At 41.3% G+C, this 22,226-nt stretch overlaps 1 protein-coding gene across 1 annotated transcript in view; it reads right to left on the bottom strand.

Annotated features, from left to right (window-relative positions):
- fech (ferrochelatase) overlaps nt 1-22,226 on the bottom strand; it is a 58,660-nt gene that overhangs the window by 12,743 nt on the left and 23,691 nt on the right. The window contains exons 4-7 of the mRNA XM_043676176.2: nt 18,985-19,133; nt 9,081-9,215; nt 6,321-6,427; nt 5,641-5,739 (exon numbers count right to left, since the gene is read on the bottom strand). Of these exons, the coding sequence (XP_043532111.1) occupies nt 5,641-5,739; nt 6,321-6,427; nt 9,081-9,215; nt 18,985-19,133 (490 nt within the window). The remainder of the gene's footprint in view (nt 1-5,640; nt 5,740-6,320; nt 6,428-9,080; nt 9,216-18,984; nt 19,134-22,226) is intronic.

Genomic DNA, 22,226 nt, shown 5'->3' with positions numbered 1-22,226 from the left:
TCAGGAGGGAATTCCAGTGACAGTAAAGAAACGGCGATATTTTTCCAAGTCAGGATGGCGAGTGACTTGGAGGGGAACTTGCAGGTGGTGGACTTCCCACATATCTGCTGCCCTTGCCCTTCTAGATGGAAATAGTTGAGAGTTTGGAAGGTGCTGTCTGAGGATCTTTGGTGAACTTCTGCAATGCATCTTGTAGATATTACACGCTGCTGCTACCGAAATTCAGTGCTAGATGAAATGAATCCTTGTGAATGTGGTGCCAATCAAGTGGACTGCTTTGTCCTGGATGGTGAAAAGCTTCTTGAGTTTTGTTGGGGTTGCAATCATCCAGCCAAGAGGGGAGTATTCCATTCAACTCCTGACTTGTGCCTTGAAATGGCTTTGGGGAGTTCGGTGATGAGTTACCTGCCACACTATTCCTAGCATCTGACCAGGTCTTGTGTTTATATGGAGAGTTCAGTTCAGGTCAATTGTGGGGGATTCAGTGATGGTAAAAACTTTAAAAAGTCAAGGGCTAATGGCTATATGGTCTCTTAGGCCATAAGATATAACAGCAGAAATTAGGATATTCGGCCCATCGAGTCTGCTCTGCCATTTAATCATAGCTGATAGGTTTTTCAAGCCCATTGTCCGCTTTCTCATCATAACCTTTGATCCCCTTGGCAATCAAAAACTTACCTACCTCTGTTTTAAATATAGAGTCATAGAGATGTCCATAGAGATGTCCAAATGATCTGGCCTCTACAGCCTTCTGCGGCAATGAACTCCAAAGATTCACCACACTCTGGCTGTGCCCTCGGGTCCTTGTCTCTCCTGCGAATGGAAACATCATCCCAATCTCCACTTTACCGAGGCCATTCAGTGTTCTGAAAGTTTCAATCAGAAGCCCCTCATCTTTCTAATCTCCACTGAGTATAGTCCCAGAGTCTCAAATGTTCCTCATATGTTAAGCCTTTCATTCCTGGGATCATTCTCATGAACTTCCTCTGGACCTGGTCCAGGTCCAACAGATGTTTGCTAAGGCGTGGGACCCAAAATTGCACAAATACTCAAAATGTGGTCTGACCAGAGCCTTATAAAGCCTCAGAAATACATCCCTGCTTTTATATTCTAGTCCTGGAGATGAATGACAACATTGTATTTGCCCTCCTAACTAGTGACTCAACCTGCAAGTTTATCTTAAGAGAAAACTAGACTCGGACTCCTGAATCCCTTTGAACTTCCAATTTCGGAATTTTTGCCCCACTTAGAAAGTAGCCCATGCCTCCATTCTTCTGACCAAAGTGTATGCTCACACACTTAAGGGCGGCACAGTGGTTCAGTGGTTAACACTGCTGCCTCACATGCCAGGGACTGGGTTTGATTCCAGCCTCAGGCAATTTCTGCGTGGAGTTTGCACATTCTCCCTGTGCCTGCGTGTGTTTCCTCTGGGCACTCCGGTTCCCTCCCACAATCCAAAAGATGTGCAGGATAGGCGAATTGGCCGTGCTAAATTGCTCATAGTGTAGGTTATTAGTCGGGGTAAATATATGTTAGGGGAATGGGTCTGGGTGGGTTGCTCTTCGGAGAGTCAGTATGGACTTGTTAGGCCGAAGGGCCTGTTTCCACACTATAGGGATTCGAATTCTAATACTTTCCCAAGTAATATTTCATCTGCCACTTGTGCCCAATCTCCTAACCTGTCTAAATCTTTCTGCCACCTCAATACTACCTGCTCCATCACCTATCTTTGCATCTGCACACTGAACCAGAATGCCTGCAGTTCTTCATCCAGATCATGAAAGTATAAAGTGAAAAGTTGTGTTCCAACACCAACCCTTGTGGAACACCACCAGTCACCAGTTTCCATCCCGAGAAGGACCTTTTTATCCCCACTCTCTGCCTCCTGCCAGACAGCCAATCTTCTATCCATGCTAGTACCTGGCCTCTCTCACCATAGGTCCTTATCTTACGCAGCAGCCTCCTGTGTGACACCTTATCAAAGGCCTTCAGGAAGTCCAGATAGATAACATCTATTGGCTCTCCTTGGTCTAACCTGCTTGTTACCACCTCTTATTGGAAGTGGTAATTGCCTGGCGTTCGTGGTGACCAAATATTACTTGTCACTTGCCAGCCTGAGCCTGGATATTGCCCATATATTGTTGCATTTGAACATGCACTGCTTCAGTATCTGAAGAATTGCGATTAACGCTGAACATTGCCAATGACGGCACAAATAGCCCCACCTCGGACCTTATGATAGAGGAAAGGTCATTGATGAAGCAGCTGAACATGGTTGCGCCTAGGGCACCACCCTGTGGAGCTCCTGTAGAGTTGTCAAGGAGCTCAGATGACTGACCTCCAACAATCACAACCATCTTCCTATTTGCCAGGTATGACATCAACCAGCAGAGAGTTCATCTGCAATACCCATTGGTCCCAGTTTTGCTTGGGCTTCTCAATGCCGCACTTGGCTGAATGCAGCTTTGAAGTCAAGGGTAATCACTTTCACCTCACCTCTGGAATTCAGCTCTTTGGTCCATGTTTGAACTAAAGCTATAATGAGGTTAAAGAGCTGAGTGACCCTGGCAGAACCTCAACTGGGCGTCCCTGAGCAGGCGCTGCTTGATTGCACTGTTCCCATGAATGAATAAATAAATAACTGATGGGGTGATAACTGGCCAGGTTGAATTTGTCTTGCTTTGTGCCTACAGAACACACCTAAGCAATTTTCCACATTGTTGGGCAGATAACAGTGTTGTAACTGTATTGGAAGAGCTTGGCTGGGGGCACAAGCCTTCAATACTTTTGCAGAAATGTTGTCAGGGTCCATAGCCTTTGCAGCATCCAGTGCCTCCAACCGTTTCTTTATGTCATGTGGAGTGAATCTTATAGGCTAAAGAATAGCATCTGTGTTGCTGGAGGAGCACAGCAGGAGGCCCAGGTGGATCATTTACTCGGAACATCTGGCTCAAGATTTCTGCAATGCTTCAGCCTTATCTTTTGCACTTACATGTTGGCCTCTTCTGTCACTGGGATTTTTGTGCAGCCTGCTCCTTCAGAGTTGTTTAATGTCTACTACCATTCACTTGATGTGGGAGGACTGCAGAGGTTACAGCTGATCCGTCAGTTATGGAATTGTTTAGCTGTGTCTAACATTTGTCATCTGGCATGCAAGCAATCCAGTTTGGTACTTTATCAGGCTGACCCTTCATTTTTTGGTATTCCTGATGCTGCTCCAGGCATGGCATCCTGCAACCTCCATTGAACCAGAGTTGACCCCTTGGCTTGATGGTAATGGTTGGGTGGGAGAGAAGCTGGGCAAAGAGGTTGCAGATTGTGCTGCAGTACAATTCCGCTGCTGTTAATGGCTCACTGCGTCTCATGGATGCCCAGTGTTGAGTTGCTAGACCTGTTCACAAATCTATCCCATTTAGCATGGTAACAGTGCCACATAATATGTTGGACGGTATTCTTAAGGTGAAAGCAGGACTTAATCTCCACAGAACAGTGGTTCTGTTCTGTAACAGTGCTTACAGTTATTGTCATGGACAGATGCATTTGCAGCCGGCGGACTGGTAAGGACAGAAGACAAGTATGTTTTTCTCTCTTGGTTCCCTCACCACCTGCCACAGACCCAATCTGGCAGCTGTCTTCTAAGATCCAATCAACTTGATCATTAGCACGGTTGCCGAATCACTTGGTGGTGGACAATGAAAACCCGCACCGAGAGTACATTTTGTACTGTGCCACCCTCAGTGTTTCCTCCAAGTGTTGTTCAACATGGAGGAGTACTGATTCATCCCAATGAAGGGCTTTTGCCTGAAATGCCGATTTTCCACTCCTCAGATGCTGCCTGACCGGGTGTGCTTTTCCAGCACCACTCTAATCTAAACTACTGATTCATCAGCCGAGTAAGGGCTGTACTTGATGATCAGCAGGCTTCCTTGCTCATGTTTAGCTTGAAGCTATGAGACTTCCTTGGGTCTGGAGTCAACATTGAGGACTCCCAGGGCAACTCCCTGTATACCATGATGCTACTACCTCTGCTGGGTCTGTCCTGCTGCTAATTCAGAACATATGTGGACCAGATAAAGTGAGTATAGCAGACTTTGTTCTCTGAAGGACATCAGTGAGTCAGATGGATTTTTCCAACAATTAATAATAGTTTCAGGTTCATAATTCCATATACTTTTCACTAACCATAAGATTAAAGTTAGGCTATTTGGTTCATTGAGTCTTTGCCACTATTCAATCATGGCAGGTATGATTATTAACCCCATACTCCTACTTTTTTCCTCTAACTTTGATCTCCTAACTAATCAAGAACTTTCTCTATTTTAAACATATTCAATGACCTGGCCTCTAAAGCCTTCTGTGGTAATGAGCTCCACAGATTAACCAGTCTCTGGCTGAAGAAATTCCTTCTGACCTCAGTTCTAAAGTGCCATTCCTTCACTCTGAGGCTGTGCCTTTAGGTCCAAGTCTCTACCATTAATGGAATGAGCTTCGCCATGTCCATTCCATCCAGGTTTTTCAGTATTTTGTAAAGTTTAATCTCACATCATTCTTCTGAACTCCAAGTACAGATCCAGAATCCTCAACCACTCCTCCCAATAAGCCCTCATCCTTGAAATCATTCGTGTAAACCTACTCTGCACCCTTTCCAAGGCCAGCACATCTTTCCATAGATTACAGTGCCCAAAATTGCTCATAATATTCCAAATGCAATCTGACCAGAATCTTATACAGCCTTAGCTGTGCATCCCTGTTCCTGTTTCCTAGTACTCTTGAAATTAATGCTGACATTGCACTTGCCTACCAACTGCCAAATGAACCTGTATGTTAGCCTTAAGGGAACCGTGAACTAGAACTCCCAGATCCCCTTATGCTTCAGACTTAAGCCTTCCCCAACATTCAGAAAATAATCTACATCTCGGTTCTTCCTATCAAAGTACATAACCTCACACATTCCCACTGTATTCCATCTGCCACTTCTTTGCCCACTCTCCTAGCCTGCTCAAGACCTTTTGTAGCTTTCCTGCCTCCTCAACATTAACTGTCCCTCTTCCTATCTTTGCATCATCTGCAAAACTTAGCAACAATGCCGTCAGTTTAACCTGACACTCTGCCTTTTCCAAGTCAGCCAATCTTCTATTCATGTAAGAACCTTTCCCCTAACATCATGGGATCTTATCTAATTTAACAGCCTCCTGTGTAGCACCTTTCAAAAGACTTGTGTAAATTCAAATATATCACATCCGCTGACTCTCCTTTGTCTAACTTTGGATTCAAGTTCCAACATCTGTTCTGGCAGAATTCAAACTGAGTTCCCAGAACATTTTCACAAGACTACGATTACAGAAACTCAGCTAATACCACTAGGCCATTGCTTGCTTGTTATGTCTTTAATCTCAGTTGCTCCCCTAACTTACAAAATTTTTTTTAAAAAAACCTGTGATAAAATAGTTAATGAGCACAACCAAGACAAGACAGAATATTTTGGATAGATCAGCTGAAAAAATGAAGTCAAATACAAATTCAAAACTGGACCAGAAGCATATAAAACTTAGCAAAGTATGCAAAAAGCTAGAATCCACTAGGGTGTATTTCTAGTTAAACTGATTCTTTCAAACACAAGTTTGCTCAAAAGGCACTTACAGACATCGGCAGAGAATGAGCAGAGAACAAAATGACTACATCATCTCTTTTCTTAGATGGAAATCGATCAAGTTCCTGCCGTATATGGTCTGCAAAGCACTGCAAGGTAAATAAAATCCGTTAACCAAACAATTATTAATATAGAATGAGTGTTGGTGCACTTAAAAAAACAACTGATACTTATTCTGAATTAACTGTCAGTTCTTAGATGATCAAAAGCGTTTTATTTGCAAAGTCAAGTAACCCTAAAAAAGTAATTAAGTTTGAATAGTAGACAGTTCATCAGTGACAGATTGTATCGTCAGCACCTTTAACACCCAAGACAAATTAAGGTGTATCATTTGAAAAGCACAACTAAACTGCTAAGCTTCTGAAGGAATTACCAGTAGATAAAGGGCCAAGAGACTATATGGCACACTTTTAGTTTCCTCACAATAAATCACACTGCTGATATACAGCACTTGTAAGAAGCACTTGACAGGACTCAAAGCCATGCTTTACTTTAAAATACAGAGTAAAATTAAAACCCACAACCAAAAGTTTAAATTTTGCCAATTTCTTAGTCCCTGGCAAGTGTGTTCTAGTAGTCAGCTACAGAGAAAAGCACGTCTAGGAACTGCATTTGATACTGAGTATTCCAAAGTAAGAGAAAAAACAACAAATGGATCCACAGCCATTACCTGAATTAATAAAGGATGTGTTGGCCACCTGTCAATCGTACTCCATTTCATCTTTGGTGCTGCTCTCCTCCCATTATAGTACCGATAAATTGCGTTTAAACTACTTCCTATGAAAGAAAACCAATCAAATAAACTCTTACCTCACACTAGTCAATCAATTCTGGGAATCTCACCATTTTCCATTCAAACAGTGAATGAAATGTTGCACTAAGGTGGAATATATGTTTTACACTTTTAAGACAGCAAAGAGTATAGGTGCTTGGTATAAGTCACACAAACAGAGAAAACTTGGGAAAATACAAAGTAAGAGATTAAATTATGATGGAAGGACTCAAAGCATTCATTTTATAAGTCAGAAGACTGGAGACATAACTGTTAAGGAAAGTATAGAATTGTATAGTTTCCCAATTTCCAAAAGGCTTCATTAAACCCAAATGCTAATAAGAAGCACCTGCCTCACACTTTGCCTTCTGCTGGGGCTATAGAGTTCCTGACCTTATTATAGTCTTGGTTCAAACATGGACAAAAGAAATGAATTCCAGAGGTGAGATGAAAGCAATATCCTCCTTGATATCACGTTCCATTTGACTGAGTGCCCAATTAAGGAGCCCAAGCAAAACTGGAATCAATGGGAATCGGGGAAAACTCTGATGGTTGGAGTCATACCGGTCACACAGAAATATGGTTGTGGGTGTTGAACCGCTGCAGTGCTTGGAGTAAGGTACATTCATTGTGCTGTTGGGGAGGGAGTTCAAGACTGTAACTTTGACAGTGACGGTTATGTGGAGAAAGGTAGGACTGCAGATCAGAGTCAAAAAGTGTGGTGCTGGAAAACTACAGCCAGTCAGGCAGCATTTGAGGAGCAGGAGAATCGACATTTCGGATACAAGTCCTCCATCAGGAATTGAAGCTTGTAGGCCAAGGGGGCTGAGAGATAAATGGGAGGGGTGGGGCTGGGGGAAGACAGCTGGGAATGCGATGGGAAGATGAAGGTGAGGGTGAAAGTGATAGGTTGGAGAGGAGGGTGGACAGATAGGTGGGAAGGAAGATGGACAGATAGGACCATTCAAGAGGGTGGCGCCAAGTTTGAAGGTTAGGACTGGGATAACATGAGGAATGGGGAAACTGGTGAAATCCACATTGATCCAGTGTGGTTGGAGGGTCCCAGCGCAGAAGAGGAGACGTTCTTCCTTCAGACGCCAGGTGGTTAGGGTTTGGCAATGGAGGAGGCCCAGGACCTGCATGTCCTTGGCAGAGTGGGAGGGTGAGTTAATGTGTTCAGCCATAGGGTGATGGGGTTAGTTAGTGATTAGGAAAAGAATTAGCAAGTGATAGTGGGTCTCATAAATCTGCTACATTTGTCCCTCTTGGTGGTAGTGGTCACAAGTTTGGAAAGTTGTGAAATCAGGGGAACCTTGAAGAGTTACTACAGTGCATCAAGAACATGATACACACACTCCTCAGACTTGCTGTTATAGTCAGTACTTGTACAACTAGTCCAGTTATTTTAAAAATTTAGTGACACTTCTATACCTTATGCAAGAAATTCAGAAAATCTGCACATGGGTACAAATTTCATTGCAAATAAACCGGAATTTAATATTGAGTAGATCTTAGTTATACTTGTGCAGAAAAGTTGAGACAAGAGAGATTACATCGGCCCTATGGTCTACTATTACTCCTCCTATTTCATGTGCTTGAAAACAGTATGAACATCTCCCAGGTGTGGAAAGGCATGGATGTCAACATTCAAATGTGAAGGCACTCAGATTTCCTGCTCTAGCTAGACTCCCACAAGACCAGGGAGTCATAGGCTTAACACATTCTACAGCCCAGACAGAATTAGAGCAACAAGAAGTTTTCAGTTAAAACAGGATTCTACTGAACAATGTGCAACTGGCGTACAGATTATTACTAAGCTTTCAAGTACTGTTTTAAGGCAAATTTGAGTATTCATATAAATTTAAGGGCTGTGGTTGATAACAAAGACAATACGTCAAAAGGGGATTGGTGGGGATCAATTAATTCAATTAACAGAACACCTGGATTGCCAACATTGTGGGTTCAATTCCCGGACCAGCTGAATTTATCACAAAGGGTTCTCCTTCTCTTGCTGTTGTGCTTTTTTTTTGTTCTTTGTTCTCAACCTCTCTTCCTGCCTGAGGCTTGGTGACCCTCCAGTTAAACTCAGCATCAGTCATCTCTCTCTCTCTCTTGTGACAGGCCAGACCTATGGTCCTCTGGGACTATGGCAACTCTACCTTCAGTGGTTCGAAAGTCAAGTATTCATAATGCTAAAACTGAACAAGAAGTTTGAACTTGCACAAAATAAAACAAACTAAATGTTCGACTGAATATGGAGCATATTGCCTGCATTTATAAACTCAACTCTAGTCTATACAGAATATTTTGGCAAAAACAAAATGGATTTTACTAGGTAAGTTATCTTTACACAGGGTATTTCGAATGCAGGCATGTGAATTAAAATTAAACTGGACTGGTGGTGTACAAGTGCTTTGTACCCCTTCAGCAAGGGAATGTTTAACATCAAGTATATCAGCCACTGACAGTCTGCAGTTATATGTGTAGCTCAAACATTTGCGTCCTGCCCTTATGGAATAGAAGAAGTGGGATAAGGTGGAAAGAATTCCTTTAATAAAGAATAAATCTTGAAGGTAGCCTCATACTTAGAAAATAGTTTTAAACTTTCAACTTTTAGTGAACAGCATTATTCACTTTAGACATCTAACACGGCAATACCTGTGGTAGAACAGCTGTATTGAGGATATTGTGTAAAAGCTACTGCTCGCTCAATTCCATCTCTCTCCATCTCTTCCACCGCTTCTTCTGTTAGAGGATGAACATATCGAAAACCAATATAAAACTTGTGCGGTGCTGAAAAATAAAATGGCAAACAAGTTGATCATTATTTCCATGTAATGTAACTGGAAACAGAACAGGATTGTCACATAACTCAAAGTTCCAATCACTGTAAAGCGCTGGCTGCATGACACATTTTTAGAATAGTTTTTGAAAAGGGGAAACAAAGAAAAACAAATAACTACAGGCCAGTCAGCTTACAAACTGTCTGCTTTACAGAATGTAACAGCAGAGCATTTAGAAATAATAAGATCAAACAGAGTCAATGTGACTTCATGAAGAGAAAATCATACCTGCCAAATCATGTATTTGAGGATGTAATAAGCAAAATAGATAATGGGGAAGCAATGTATGCAATATATTTGAATGTTCAGTTATATAATAACATACCACACATTAGGCTACTTAGGATAATCCATTGGAGGTAGTTTATTAGCATGGACAGAGGATTGGCTAAATAACAGAACAAAGTTGGCAAAGGAAGGCATTTTCAGGATGGCAACCTCCAGCTAGTACCACAGAGATCAGTCATGGGCCACAATTATTTACATTGGATGAAGAAATTGAACAAGTTTGGGGATGACAGACCAAAGTAGAAGGCTGCACACTAACATCAGCAATGTGCACCTGGAACTGCAATCGCCTTCCAAACTACCCACAGGCATGTGCATGTGCATAGGCATAACATTGTGACAATGTTGTTCCTTTAACAGGGCTATGCTGTCCTGAGATTTTTTTCAAAAGGGTTTGTAAATAGCAGAGGTTCCGAACTGTCTGGAAATATCTACTTGAGAAGGCTTTTAAGTCTTTCTTTTAAAACACTTGCACAATGAGGGGGAGTGGCCAGTTCTACCAGTTCAGGTTTGGTTTGATTTTAGCAAGCAATCTGTTTGAGGCTAATGGTCAAGTTTTAGCTAGGGAGAAACTTCCCGGATTCACCAAAGGTTTTCTGGCTGACTCTGAGATTTCTCCTACAAGAACCGGTGTCTGATTTTACAGATTTTGCCAAGGGGGTGTTCATGGGGATGTTGTAAGTATTTGGAACAGCATAATTAAGTTGTGAGAGAGTCGATTGGGTTTTCAGATGGGTTAAGTTATCTAAATTCAGTTCCCTTTTGTTCGTGTTGCATTCAGTAGTCTGTAAATAAATTCTGCTCTGTTTAAAACTGAGTAGTTGGGTCAGCTACATCAGTCCTTGAATATCCATTTTACATCTGCTTAAAACAAGAAAAGTTAGGGTCTGAGTTGCCTTCTTGAGGGGGTCTGACCTGACCTGACCAGTACAAAGCTGGATGTCTAAGAAGCATTTGCATTTTATGTGCACAATTCCAGTGTTCACTTACTGCCCCTCACCCCTCTTGCTTGCAATACTCCAACTGTTGTACTGGCACCTCCTTTGCCCTGCCACTTCTTTCACTCGTGCCCTGCTCTCTCATAAGGAACAATAAAAACCAAGCAGTGCAAGACAATAATTGGGAGAGAGGCATATCCCTATCCCTTTCCATCACTAAAATAAACATAACTGAATTGTTGTCACTATCACCAAATGCTCACCTACTTCCAAATCTAACAACTGGCCGGGTTCATTTCCCAGGACCAAATCCAATGTGGCCTCACCCCTTGTTGACCTGTCTACATACTGTGTCAGGAAACCCTCATGCACACATTGGAATAAACGTGACCCATCTAAAAGTACTCAAACTACAGTATTTCCAGTCAATATTTGGAAAGTTAAAATTCTCCATAACTACCCCTTTACTCTTGCTCTTATCCAGAATTATCTTTGCTATCCTATCCTCTACATCACTGGAACTATTTGGAGCCCTACAGAAAATTCCCAACAAGGTGACCTCTCCTTTCCTGTTTCTACCCTCAGCCCATACTACTTCAGTACACGAGTCCTCAACTGTCTTTTCTGCCACCGCAATACTTTCCTTGACTAACAATCCCACACCTCCCTCTATTTTCCACCTTCCCTCTTCTTACTGAAACATCTAAATCCTGGAATCTGCAACAACCAGTCCTGTCCCTGCTCTATCCAAGTCTCTGAAATGGCCACAACATTAAAGTCCCAGGTACCAACTCATGTTGCAAGTTCACCCACCTTATTCCTGATGCTCCTGGTGTTAAAGTTAACACACTGCAAACCACCTTCCTGCTTGCCGGTGCACTCTTACGATCTTGAAACCTTATTTATGACCTCACTATTCTCAACGTCCTGGTCACTGGAGCTTCAATTTGAGTTCCCAAACTCCTACTGAATCAGTTTAAACCCTCCTGAAGAGCATTAACAAATTTTCCCCCCAGGATACGGGTACCCCTCTGGTTCAGGTGTAGATCATCCGTTTTTAGAGGCCACACTTACCCCGGAATGAGCTCCAATTATCGTGGTATCCTAAACCGTCTCTCCTGTACCATGCCTTCGGCCACGTATTCAACCTCTCTCTCTCTCTCTCACTATTCCTCGCCTTGCTAGCAAGTGGCATGGGTAACAAAATCAGAGATAACAAGTCTTTGTTCCAATTCCAAGCTTCCATCCTAGCTCCCTGAATTTCTGCCTTAAATCCCCATCTCTTTTCCTACCTATGCTTTGCTTTGGTCTTCCCATCTGAGAAACAGAGACAAACTCTGTACCAGAGCCTGCACCCAATGGCTCACCCCAGTAAATCGTGCTCCCCAACAGTATCCATGACAGTATACTTGTTGTTGAGGGAAATTTTGACGGCTGATGGAACAAGCTGCGAGACTTTCCAGTGGGAGGACATCCTGAATGACTGTCAAGCCTGCCCAATGGTGCCACAGCCATTTCTGGGTATTACTTTCTACCCACCCACAGTCATCCTGTTCCATGATTTCCCTTGTAACTAAAGCCATCTGCTTATTCAATGGAATTCTACATCCTTCAGTGAGTGCATTAGATTGAAGGCACTCTTACAAGTCCCAAATGAGCAATGTTTTCAAACTGAATTTCTGTACAGAATGGCGTATGTAGAAAATAATACAAATGTCAAGTTATGAACCAATGTTTCGATGTTTTGACATTACCATACTTTCCCAATCCAACCTCCACAAACATTAACTAGTTCATTTGATGTAGATAAATCCCACTTCACATAAATTCCAAGTTATAGATTGACTTCGGCTATCTGGTCAGCATGGACGAGTCGGAATGAAGCATCTGTTTCCATGCTGTACAACTTTCCGACTCTATGATCTCTCATACCTCCCTCGGAATGAAGCATTTGTTTCCATGCTGTACAACTTTCCGACTCTATGATTTCTCATACCTCCCTATGAAAGCTTTTTTTTAAAAGATATATTAAGAGGGAAATCAGGAGGGCAAAAAGGGGACATGAGATAGCTTTGGCAAATAGAATTATGGAGAATCCAAAGGGTTTTTACAAATACATCAAGCACAAACGGGTAACTAAGGCCCCTCAAAGATCAGCAAGGCGGCCTTTGTGTGGAGCCACAGAAAATGGGGGAGATACTAAACGAGTATTTTGCATCAGTACTTACTGTGGAAAAGGATATGGAAGATATAGACTGTAGGGAAATAGACGGTGACACCTTGCAAAATGTCCATATTACCGAGGAGGAAATGCTGGATGTCTTGAAACGCATAAAGGTGGGTAAATCCCCAGGACCTGATTATGTGTACCCTATCACTCTGTGGGAAGCTAGAGAAGTGATTGCTGGGCCTCTTGCTGAGATATTTGTATCGATAGTCACAGGTGAGGTGCCAGAAGACTGGAGGTTGGCTAACATGGTGCCACTGTTTAAGAAGGGTGGTAAGGACAAGCCAGGGAACTATAGACCAGTGAGCCTAACATTGGTGGTCGGCAACTTGTTGGAGGGAATCCTGAGGGACAGGATGTACATGGATTTGGAAAGGCAAGGACTGATTAGGGATAGTCAACATGGCTTTGTGCGTGGGAAATCATGGCTCACAAACTTGATTTGAGTTCTTTAAAGTAACAAAGAGGACTGATGAGGGCAGAGCGGTAGATGTGATCTATATGGACTTCAGTAAGGCGTTCGACAAGGTTCCCCATGGGAGACTGGTTAGCAAGGTTAGATCTCACGGAATACAGTGAGAACTCGCCATTTGGATACAGAACTGGCTCAAAGGTAGAAGACAGAGAGTGGCGGTGGAGGGTTGTTTTTCAGACTGGAGGCCTGTGACCAGTCGTATGCTGCAAGGATTGGTGCTGGATCCTATACTTTTTTACATAAATGATTTAGATGTGAGCATAAGAGGTACAGTTAGTAAGTTTGCAGATGACACCAAAATTGGAGGTGTGGTGGACAGCGAAGAGGGTTACCTCAGATTACAACAGGATCTTGACCAAATGGGCCAACGGGCTGAGAAGTGGCAGATGGAGTTTAATTCAGATAAATGCGAGGTGCTGCATTTTGGGAAAGCAAATCTTAGCAGGACTTATACACTTAAATGGTAAGGTCCTAGGGAGTGTTGCTGAACAAAGAGACCTTGGAGTGCAGGTTCATAGCTCCTTGAAAGTGGAGTTGCAGGTAGATAGGATAGTGAAGGAGGCGTTTGGTATGCTTTCTTTTATTGGTCAGAGTATTGAATACAGGGGTTGGGAGGTCATATTGCGGCTGTACAGGACATTGGTTAGGCCACTGTTGGAATATTGTGTGCAATTCTGGTCTCCTTCCTATTGGAAAGATGTTGTGAAACTTGAAGGGGTTCAGAAAAGATTTACAAGGAGGAGCCAGGCTTGGAGGATTTGAGCTATAAAAAGAGGATGAACAGGCTGGGGCTGTTTTCCTTGGAGCGTCAGAGGCGGAGGGGAGACCTTATAGAGGTTTACAAAATTATTAGGGGAATGGATAGGGTAAATAGGTAAAGCCTTTTCCCTGGGGTCGGGGAACTAGAGGGCATAGGTTTAGGGTGAGGAGAAGAGAGCTATAAAAGAGACCTAAGGGGCAACTGTTTCATGCAGAGGGTGGTACATGTATGGAACGAGCTGCCAGAGGATGTGGTGGAGGCTGGTACAATTGCAAGTTGAGAAAGTGGACATATGCATGGCAGCTCAAATCTATAGTGTTGATAGATGTGAGGTTACCCACTTTGGAAGCAAAAAGAAGGCAGATTATCTGAATAGCAATAGATTACAAAACAGGGAATGCAATTAGATTTGGACACTTTCGTAAATCAGTTGCTAAAAAAAATATAGGTGCAGCAGGCAGTAAAGGAGGCAAATAGTATGCTGGCCTGTATAGCAATAGGATGAGTACAGGAGCAGGGATATCTTGCTGCAATTGTACAGAACCTTGGTGTGACCACACCTGGAGTACTGTGCACAGTTTTGGTCTCCTTATCGGAGGATGGATGTTCTGGCTATGAACGAAGTGCAATAATGGCTTATTAGACTGATTTCTGGGATTGCAGAACTTATTGAAGAGGAGAGACTGGCTCAGTTAAAACTATATTTACTGGAGTTTAGAAGAATGAAGAGGCTCATCAAACTCCTTAAAATTCTAAAGAAGGTAAATGCAAGATGGATGATCCCGATGACCACGAAGCCCAGAACTAGAGGTCACAGTCTAAGGATAACTGAGTAGGACATTTTGGACTGATACAAAGTGAAATTTATTCACTCAAAGTATTGAGTCTATGGCATTCTCTGCCACTAAGAAGAGATTGAAGCCAAAACATTGAATATTTTGAAGGAGGAGTTAGATATAGTTCTCAGGGCTAAAGAGATCATAGAGTAAGGGGATAAAACAGGTATAGGATAGTGAGTTGGATGATCTGTCATGATCCTATTGAATGGTGGAGCAGGCTCGAAGGACCAAATGTTCTATTCCTGCTCCCATTTTCCTATGAATTACAACATTTTGACCCAGACTTTCTGCTGATGCAAGTTCCCACAGAAATACAGCCTCCAAGATTATAGTATTCAGATTCTGCCAATGTAATCTTTCACTTTCAAATACACACCAAATACCTAGTACCATCTCTTTGCACCCTGCCACCCATCCCAACAGTAGCACAGTCTTGCCTTTAACATGTGAATTTTCTTCTCTATTCAGATAAAATCCTCTAAATTCACATTTTTGATCTATTTTCTCTCTGCATATTACCTTGGGAAATAATATGAAAGTAAGTTTTATAAATTGAATAATCTTCTCCAACAGTCACTAAGGAATTTATCTCCATTTCAAAAGCCTCAAATTACTGTTTATATATAAAACCCAACAGTTGATGTTCAAATGTTAAACACTTATAATCTGAACAGATATAATTACACATATTTGAGAGCAGTGCAGACAAACCACCAAAATGTAAACCAACTACTCTTATCTTATCAGTTCAGAAATACAGTTGGTTCAGTTACTGCCCTGCCCCAGGTTATCTGCCTAATCACAATATGACACAAGTAAGAGGAGGGGATTGGGATAAGTCTCTTTAGTTGATTATCAGAATCTTAAACCGAACATTTAAAGTTTAGGTCATCTAACATGCCAGGAAAATGAAATCACAAAACAGAAAATTTAAAATGCATTGGATATATTGAAAAACATTGATGCAACCTTAGATCTCAAAGGAACTATTGCTAGCCATACCACAGACATCATTCAAGAAACTTATCAGTATTTATTTTTTTAAAAAGTCAGTGCAGCAAAGCATAGAGCTTGGTTGTCTCTGGACCATCTAACCAATTTAGATATGACTCAGGAGGAGGAATAGACTGCTCAGCCTCTCGAGTCTGCTCTGCCATTTAATGCAACCATAGTTATTCTGAATGGTACACATCTCCACCTACCTCAGAGTACCTTTTCTCCCAGTGCTCATTAAGAATCTACCTACCGCTGTCTTAAATACATTCAAGCTCATTGTTTTAAACTACCTTTTCAGAAAGAGAATTGCAAAATTCTCAACCCTCTAAGAAAATGTATCTGCGCATTTTAAATGGGTAACACAATATTTTGAAACAGTAATCCAGTTTTAGATTTGCACAGAAAAAAAAATCATTTCACATCCACCTCATGTTCCAATCAAGTCACCTCTAAACTCCAACAGATACAGGTATAGCATGTCTAAACCTTCCTCATAAGACAACTTGCTCATTCCAGATATTACTTTTGTATACTTTCTCTGAACTGCTTCCAATGTACTCTTACCCTTCCTTTAATAAAAGGAAACCAATACTAAAAACAGTACTCCAGATATGGTCTTGCCAATGTTCGACACAACTGAAGCAAAACCTCTGTCCTATCCACTCAATAAACAACACTACTAAATTCTGCTAACTAAATCTTCTATTCATGCCAAAATTTTTCTGACACCATGAGGTTTGATTTTCCATAATAATCTTGATGTGGCATCATATCAAATGCCTTCTGGAAAACCTTCTGAAAGTACAGTACATACATCCCTTTATTATCATCATGTTACATCCTCAATATATATACCCAATAAATTGGTTAAACAGAATTTCCAAACTAAATTCACAAAATGTGAACTCTGTACAATTACCTTGAACTTTAAGTATCCTATTTTTAGACTTCAGCAAACATTCTGGAGAACAGCTTTTAAGCTAACTGACCTGTAGGTTCCAGTTTTCTGTCTCTGTCCTTTTTTTGAATAAGTCAGTCATATTTGCTATTCTCCAATCTAATGGAACTTGCCCCCAGCTCTTGCAAATTTTGGAAAATTAGATCAAACGCATTAACTATCTCACTTGCCACTTTAAGGAACTAGCTTAAAGTTCATTCAGGGCCAGGGGACTTCTCAGTTGGCACCTCTGGTTTGTTCAGTACAACTTCCCACTGATCATAATTTTTTTTGTTTCTCCCTCTTCTTTCCCAAGTTCTTGGATGATATTTGTGTCCTTTATAGACTGATACCTGTATACATTTATCTACCATCTAATTGCCATTATTAATTCACACACTTGACATAGGAACCTCACTTTGATAACTTTTCTTAAAATATTTACAGAACCTTAACTGTTATTGTATTTCTAGCTAGCTTTTTTTTGTACTTCACATGTTTCTGCCTTTAAGGTTTTAGTCATAATTTGAAGTCTTTTAAAAAGTTCTATCTAATATTCTGAGCTGCTACCTGCTTTTGTATAATTATATGCTATTCATACAAATTTGACACTACCTTTAAACCGCTGTGTTTCTGGTGATCTATCCCTTAACTAAACTTGCCAGTTCAATTCACCCAGCTACATTTTCACGTCCTTATAACTACCTTTATTTAATTTTAGAATGCTGGTTTTGGACCTATGGCCCTTTCTTAAACTGAATGCAAAATTCAATCTTTTTAATTATGTTTGTTGCTGTCCAATGGTGCATTCACGCTGAGTTTATTAATCCTTTCTTGCTCCAAAATGACACAACAGCAGCTATTGTGACAGCTCAAGAATGAGGAGAAAGTGAGGACTGCAGATGCTGGAGATCAGAATCGAGAATGTGGTACTGGAAAATCACAGCCAGTCAGGCATCGTTTGAGGAGCAGGAGAATTGATGCTTTCAGCATAAATCCTTCATCAGGAATGAGGCTGATGAAGGGCTTATGCCTGAAACGTCGATTCTCCTGCTCCTCTGATAATGCCTGACCAGCTGTGCTTTTCCAGCACCACTCTCTCAGCTCAAGAATAAGCCTTAGAAACTACCCCAAAAACATTCTAAAATCCCCTAAACCAAGTAATTTGCCCATCTGATTCTTCCACTCTACATTGTCTAAAATTCCATTGGTTTTTGCCTCACTTTTCCAATAAACACCTGTTAGCTCATTCCTTACACTCCATCTTACCAATGGTTATTGCTAAGGGGCCTCTACACCACTCCCACAAATAACTTCTAGAATTTAGAATTTCTAATCTTTACACAAATCACATCTATATCATGGTTTCCTGAAATTAGGACATCCTTTTTATTCTGCTAATGTCATCATTTAATTATCAAAACCGCCCCTAGATTTTTCTGGCTTCCTGTCTTCAACATATTATGTGTCCTTCAATACTCAGATCCCAATATATGTGATCCCACAGCCATGTGTCTGTAATGGCTAACACTTTTATTTATTTCTTTTTCTATCAGTTCATTGTTTTGAATGATAAGTTAATTCACAGAGTACCTTTAATTTTATCCTTTTATTATTTTTCTTATCTTTAGCAGTACCTGTTGACTTATCTTAGATTTGTCCTCTCTATCCCTTTCTGTCATGGTTAGCTTATAATTTCCCAAATTAATACCTTTCAGAACTTGATGGCTAGCCATTTCTATTTGGTTTAAAACCCTCTCTACTTCCCGAGGTAGAACCAAGTGCATTCACTTCTCAATGGTAGAGTATTCACTTTCCATAGTACTGATATCACTGCCCCGTGAACTGGAATCACTCCTAATGCACCAGTCTTTGAGCTACTCATTCAGTCCTCAATTCTCATTTGCTGTATGCAAATTTGTACATGGAGATTCCATTTGGTAATTCGGTACCTCATTCTTCATACTGACTACACAGAATCTTGCTTCTTGGCCTGCCCATGTCATTGGTTCCTATTTGAAACAAGATGACTAGAATGTTAACTTCAGCTTTAAGTCCCTCTCCAGCAATGTACATTACCCAAAACCTGGCAGCAGGCTGGACGTTCACCCTTCTCTTGAGAAAAGAATGCTGCTGGAATAGGTGATCTGACAAATAACTACAATATAAAAGTCTGGATAGACTGAAACTGATGACACTCATAATATAGTGGTTCATTACACTTTGCTTGCTGTGAAATATTACAAACTGAAGTAATACCTGTCTCTGGAGACAATTCATCTAGTAGTTTCACCATGCCGTCTCCCTGCTTAGCAGTCCACATTTTAATCGGAGACCCTCCACCGATCCGGTGATACTGTTCCTGAATCTTGGGAGTACGGCGTTTTGCAATAAAAGGAGCAAGTTTGCTGAAAGAAAAATCCCAGAAATTAAATTACATTTCCTCCTCACGCCTGCCTTTTGAAGTATCTCTCTCTCACATTTCAAAAAGGAGTATGGGCAAAAATTCTCTACTGTTTGGTTATCAAAGTTACATGACAATGATTGGAGTTACTTTTCTACAAAGAAATAATGGACTGAAATTTTTATTTCCCATTTCTGGGATGTATCCCTTTCCTATCAATGGAGTCAACAGATCTGCAAATATGTAGCATGCATTGGGATTAACAGTCAAAAAAGTTATGTCCTCTAAAAGAGGACTCCACTCCTTCGCCAAAATTATACTGTTCATCAAAACTCACGGAAATTAAACTTTAAGTGCTAAAATACTTCTAAACAAATATCTTTTGTTTCGGAGATTAGGAAGATTGTGTTAAAATTGATAAATCTCCTGGCCCCGATGGGATACACCCTAGAGTTCTGAGAGAGGTGGCTGAGGAAATAGCAGAGGCATTGGTTGAGATCTTTCAAGAGTCACTGGAGTCAGGAAAGGTCCCGGATGATTGGAAGATGGCTGTTGTAACCCCCTTGTTCAAGAAAGGATCAAGGCAAAAGATGGAAAATTATAGGCCAATCAGCTTAACCTCGGTTGTTGGTAAAATTCTAGAATCCATCATTAAGGATGAGGTTTCTAAATTCTTGGAAGAGCAGAGTCTGATTAGAACAAGTCAACATGGATTTAGTAAAGGGAGGTCATGCCTGACAAACCTGTTGGAATTTTTTGAAGAGGTAACAAGTAGGTTAGACCAGGGAAACCCAGTGGATGTGGTCTATCTAGACTTTCAAAAGGCCTTTGATAAGGTGCCACACGGGAGGCTGCTGAGCAAGGTGAGGGCCCATGGTGTTCGAGGTGAGCTGCTGGGATGGATTGAGGATTGGCTGTCTAACAGAAGGCAGAGAGTTGGGATAAAAGGTTCTTTTTCAGAATGGCAGCCGGTGACGAGCGGTGTCCCGCAGGGTTCGGTGCTGGGGCCACAGCTGTTCGCATTATATATTAATGATTTGGATGAGGGAACCGGGGGCATTCTAGCGAAGTTTGCCGATGATACGAAGTTAGGTGGACAGGCAGGTAGTACTGAGGAAGTGGAGAGGCTACAGAAGGATCTAGACAGGTTGGGAGAGTGGTCCAGGAAATGGCTGATGGAATTTAACGTGAGCAAGTGCGAGGTCTTGCACTTTGGCAAAAAGAATAAAAGCATAGACTACTTTCTAAATGGTGAGAAAATTAATAAAGCCAAAGCACAAAGGGATCTGGGAGTGCTAGTCCAGGATTCTCTAAAGGTAAACATGCAGGTTGAGTCCGTGATTAAGAAAGCGAATGCAATGTTGTCTCTTATCTCAAGAGGGTTGGAATATAAAAGCAGAGATGTACTACTAAGACTTTATAAAGCTCTGGTTAGGCCCCATTTGGAGTACTGTGTCCAGTTTTGGTCCCCACACCTCAGGAAGGACATACTGGCACTGGAAGGTGTCCAGCGGAGATTCACACGGATGATCCCTGGAATGACAGGTCTAACATATGAGGAACGGCTGAGGATACTGGGATTGTATTCGTCGGAGTTTAGAAGATTAAGGGGAGACTTAATAGAGACGTACAAAATAATACATGGCTTGGAAAAGGTGGATGCTAGGAAATTGTTTCCGTTAGACGAGGAGACTCGGACCCGTGGACACAGCCTTAGAATTAGAGGGGGTCATTTCAGAACAGAAATGCGGAGACATTTCTTCAGCCAGAGAGTGGTGGGCCTGTGGAATTCATTGCCACGGAGTGCAGTGGAAGCCGGGACGCTAAATATCTTCAAGGCCGAGATTGATAGATTCTTGTTGTCTAGAGGAATTAAGGGCTACGGGGAGAATGCTGGTAAGTGGAGCTGAAATGCGCATCAGCCATGATTGAATGGCGGAGTGGACTCGATGGGCCGAATGGCCTTACTTCCACTCCTATGTCTTATGGTCTTAACTGTTACATAACAAGTGGAATTTTGATTCCAGTGTAAAATGTTTGTGTGTCATACATATGGATCATCAAACTCCTAGAGGGTCAATGACCACCTAGCAGGGAATGTGTGGTGCTACCTAAATCATGTGACATTGCTGTGATAACTCATGATTTAACCAAATCTCAGCTATACATTCCAACAAACGATGAGTTGCATTTACATAAATCCACGACTCTTTCCTACTTCATTTTTTTCCAAACTTGCATTAAACATATATGTCCTGAGATAACACGTTACTTCTCAGTAAAGGAAAGTATAGGCTGAACCAGTGAAGGCTACAGCAAAATGTTGGCAGAAAGTGGGACAGCAGTTACAGAAAGGGAGGATGAAGAGGCTAAAACAATAAAATCAAGAAAAACTGAAAGAAAAACAAGAAAGAAGTTTACAACTAATTATCCTCATCATCATACATCAGACTGAGATGATATGAGCAGTAGATCAGAGGTTATGCGAACATTATGATACAAAGTAGGAAAAACAGCCAACAGTTATCTACTGAGTAAATGAAGTATGACTGTCAACCTTAAAAGGGGCCATTTGACCCTAACTGCTCTTATGGGAAGAACAAATAAATCAAAACACTTCTTGAAGGATATCAGAAAATAACAGATTGGAATCACAACGAAATTTCTTCATCTTGAACATTCTTCCTTTATGAATCAACGTTGTCTATCATGAAATATTGTCTCAACAAACACTTAGAATGCAGACTGACACAAACTGTGCAGTATGATACTACAGATGCTGCCTTTGAGACTGACGATGTAATATCAACTGTTTTAATAAAAATGGAGGATACTTTGGTGTAGACTTTGAACCAGAGGATTTTAAGAGTCACATGCAAGACGTAGAGGAAGATTAGGAGAAATACACTAAGAATTGTAAACTTCATCAAACTAGAGTCAAGTCAAACACAAACAAAAGCGAACTCAAACATGAAAGTAAATAATTCTGTGTAAACAATATTTCTATTTGTGGAGCTAATTGTTAGCAAAGAAAAACGTGTGAAGGCTGCTGCTAGAGTCATGGATATTTTTGTGATTCGATTTTAGAAGCATAGAA

This window comes from Chiloscyllium plagiosum, unplaced genomic scaffold (genome assembly GCF_037043375.1).
Source record: "Chiloscyllium plagiosum isolate Xiang-an unplaced genomic scaffold, Cpla_swu_hap1 HiC_scaffold_1, whole genome shotgun sequence".
In the NCBI taxonomy this organism is placed as follows: domain Eukaryota; kingdom Metazoa; phylum Chordata; class Chondrichthyes; order Orectolobiformes; family Hemiscylliidae; genus Chiloscyllium; species Chiloscyllium plagiosum.
The sequence above is the reverse complement of the archived record's forward strand: the minus strand, read 5'-3'. Positions and strand labels throughout refer to the sequence as shown.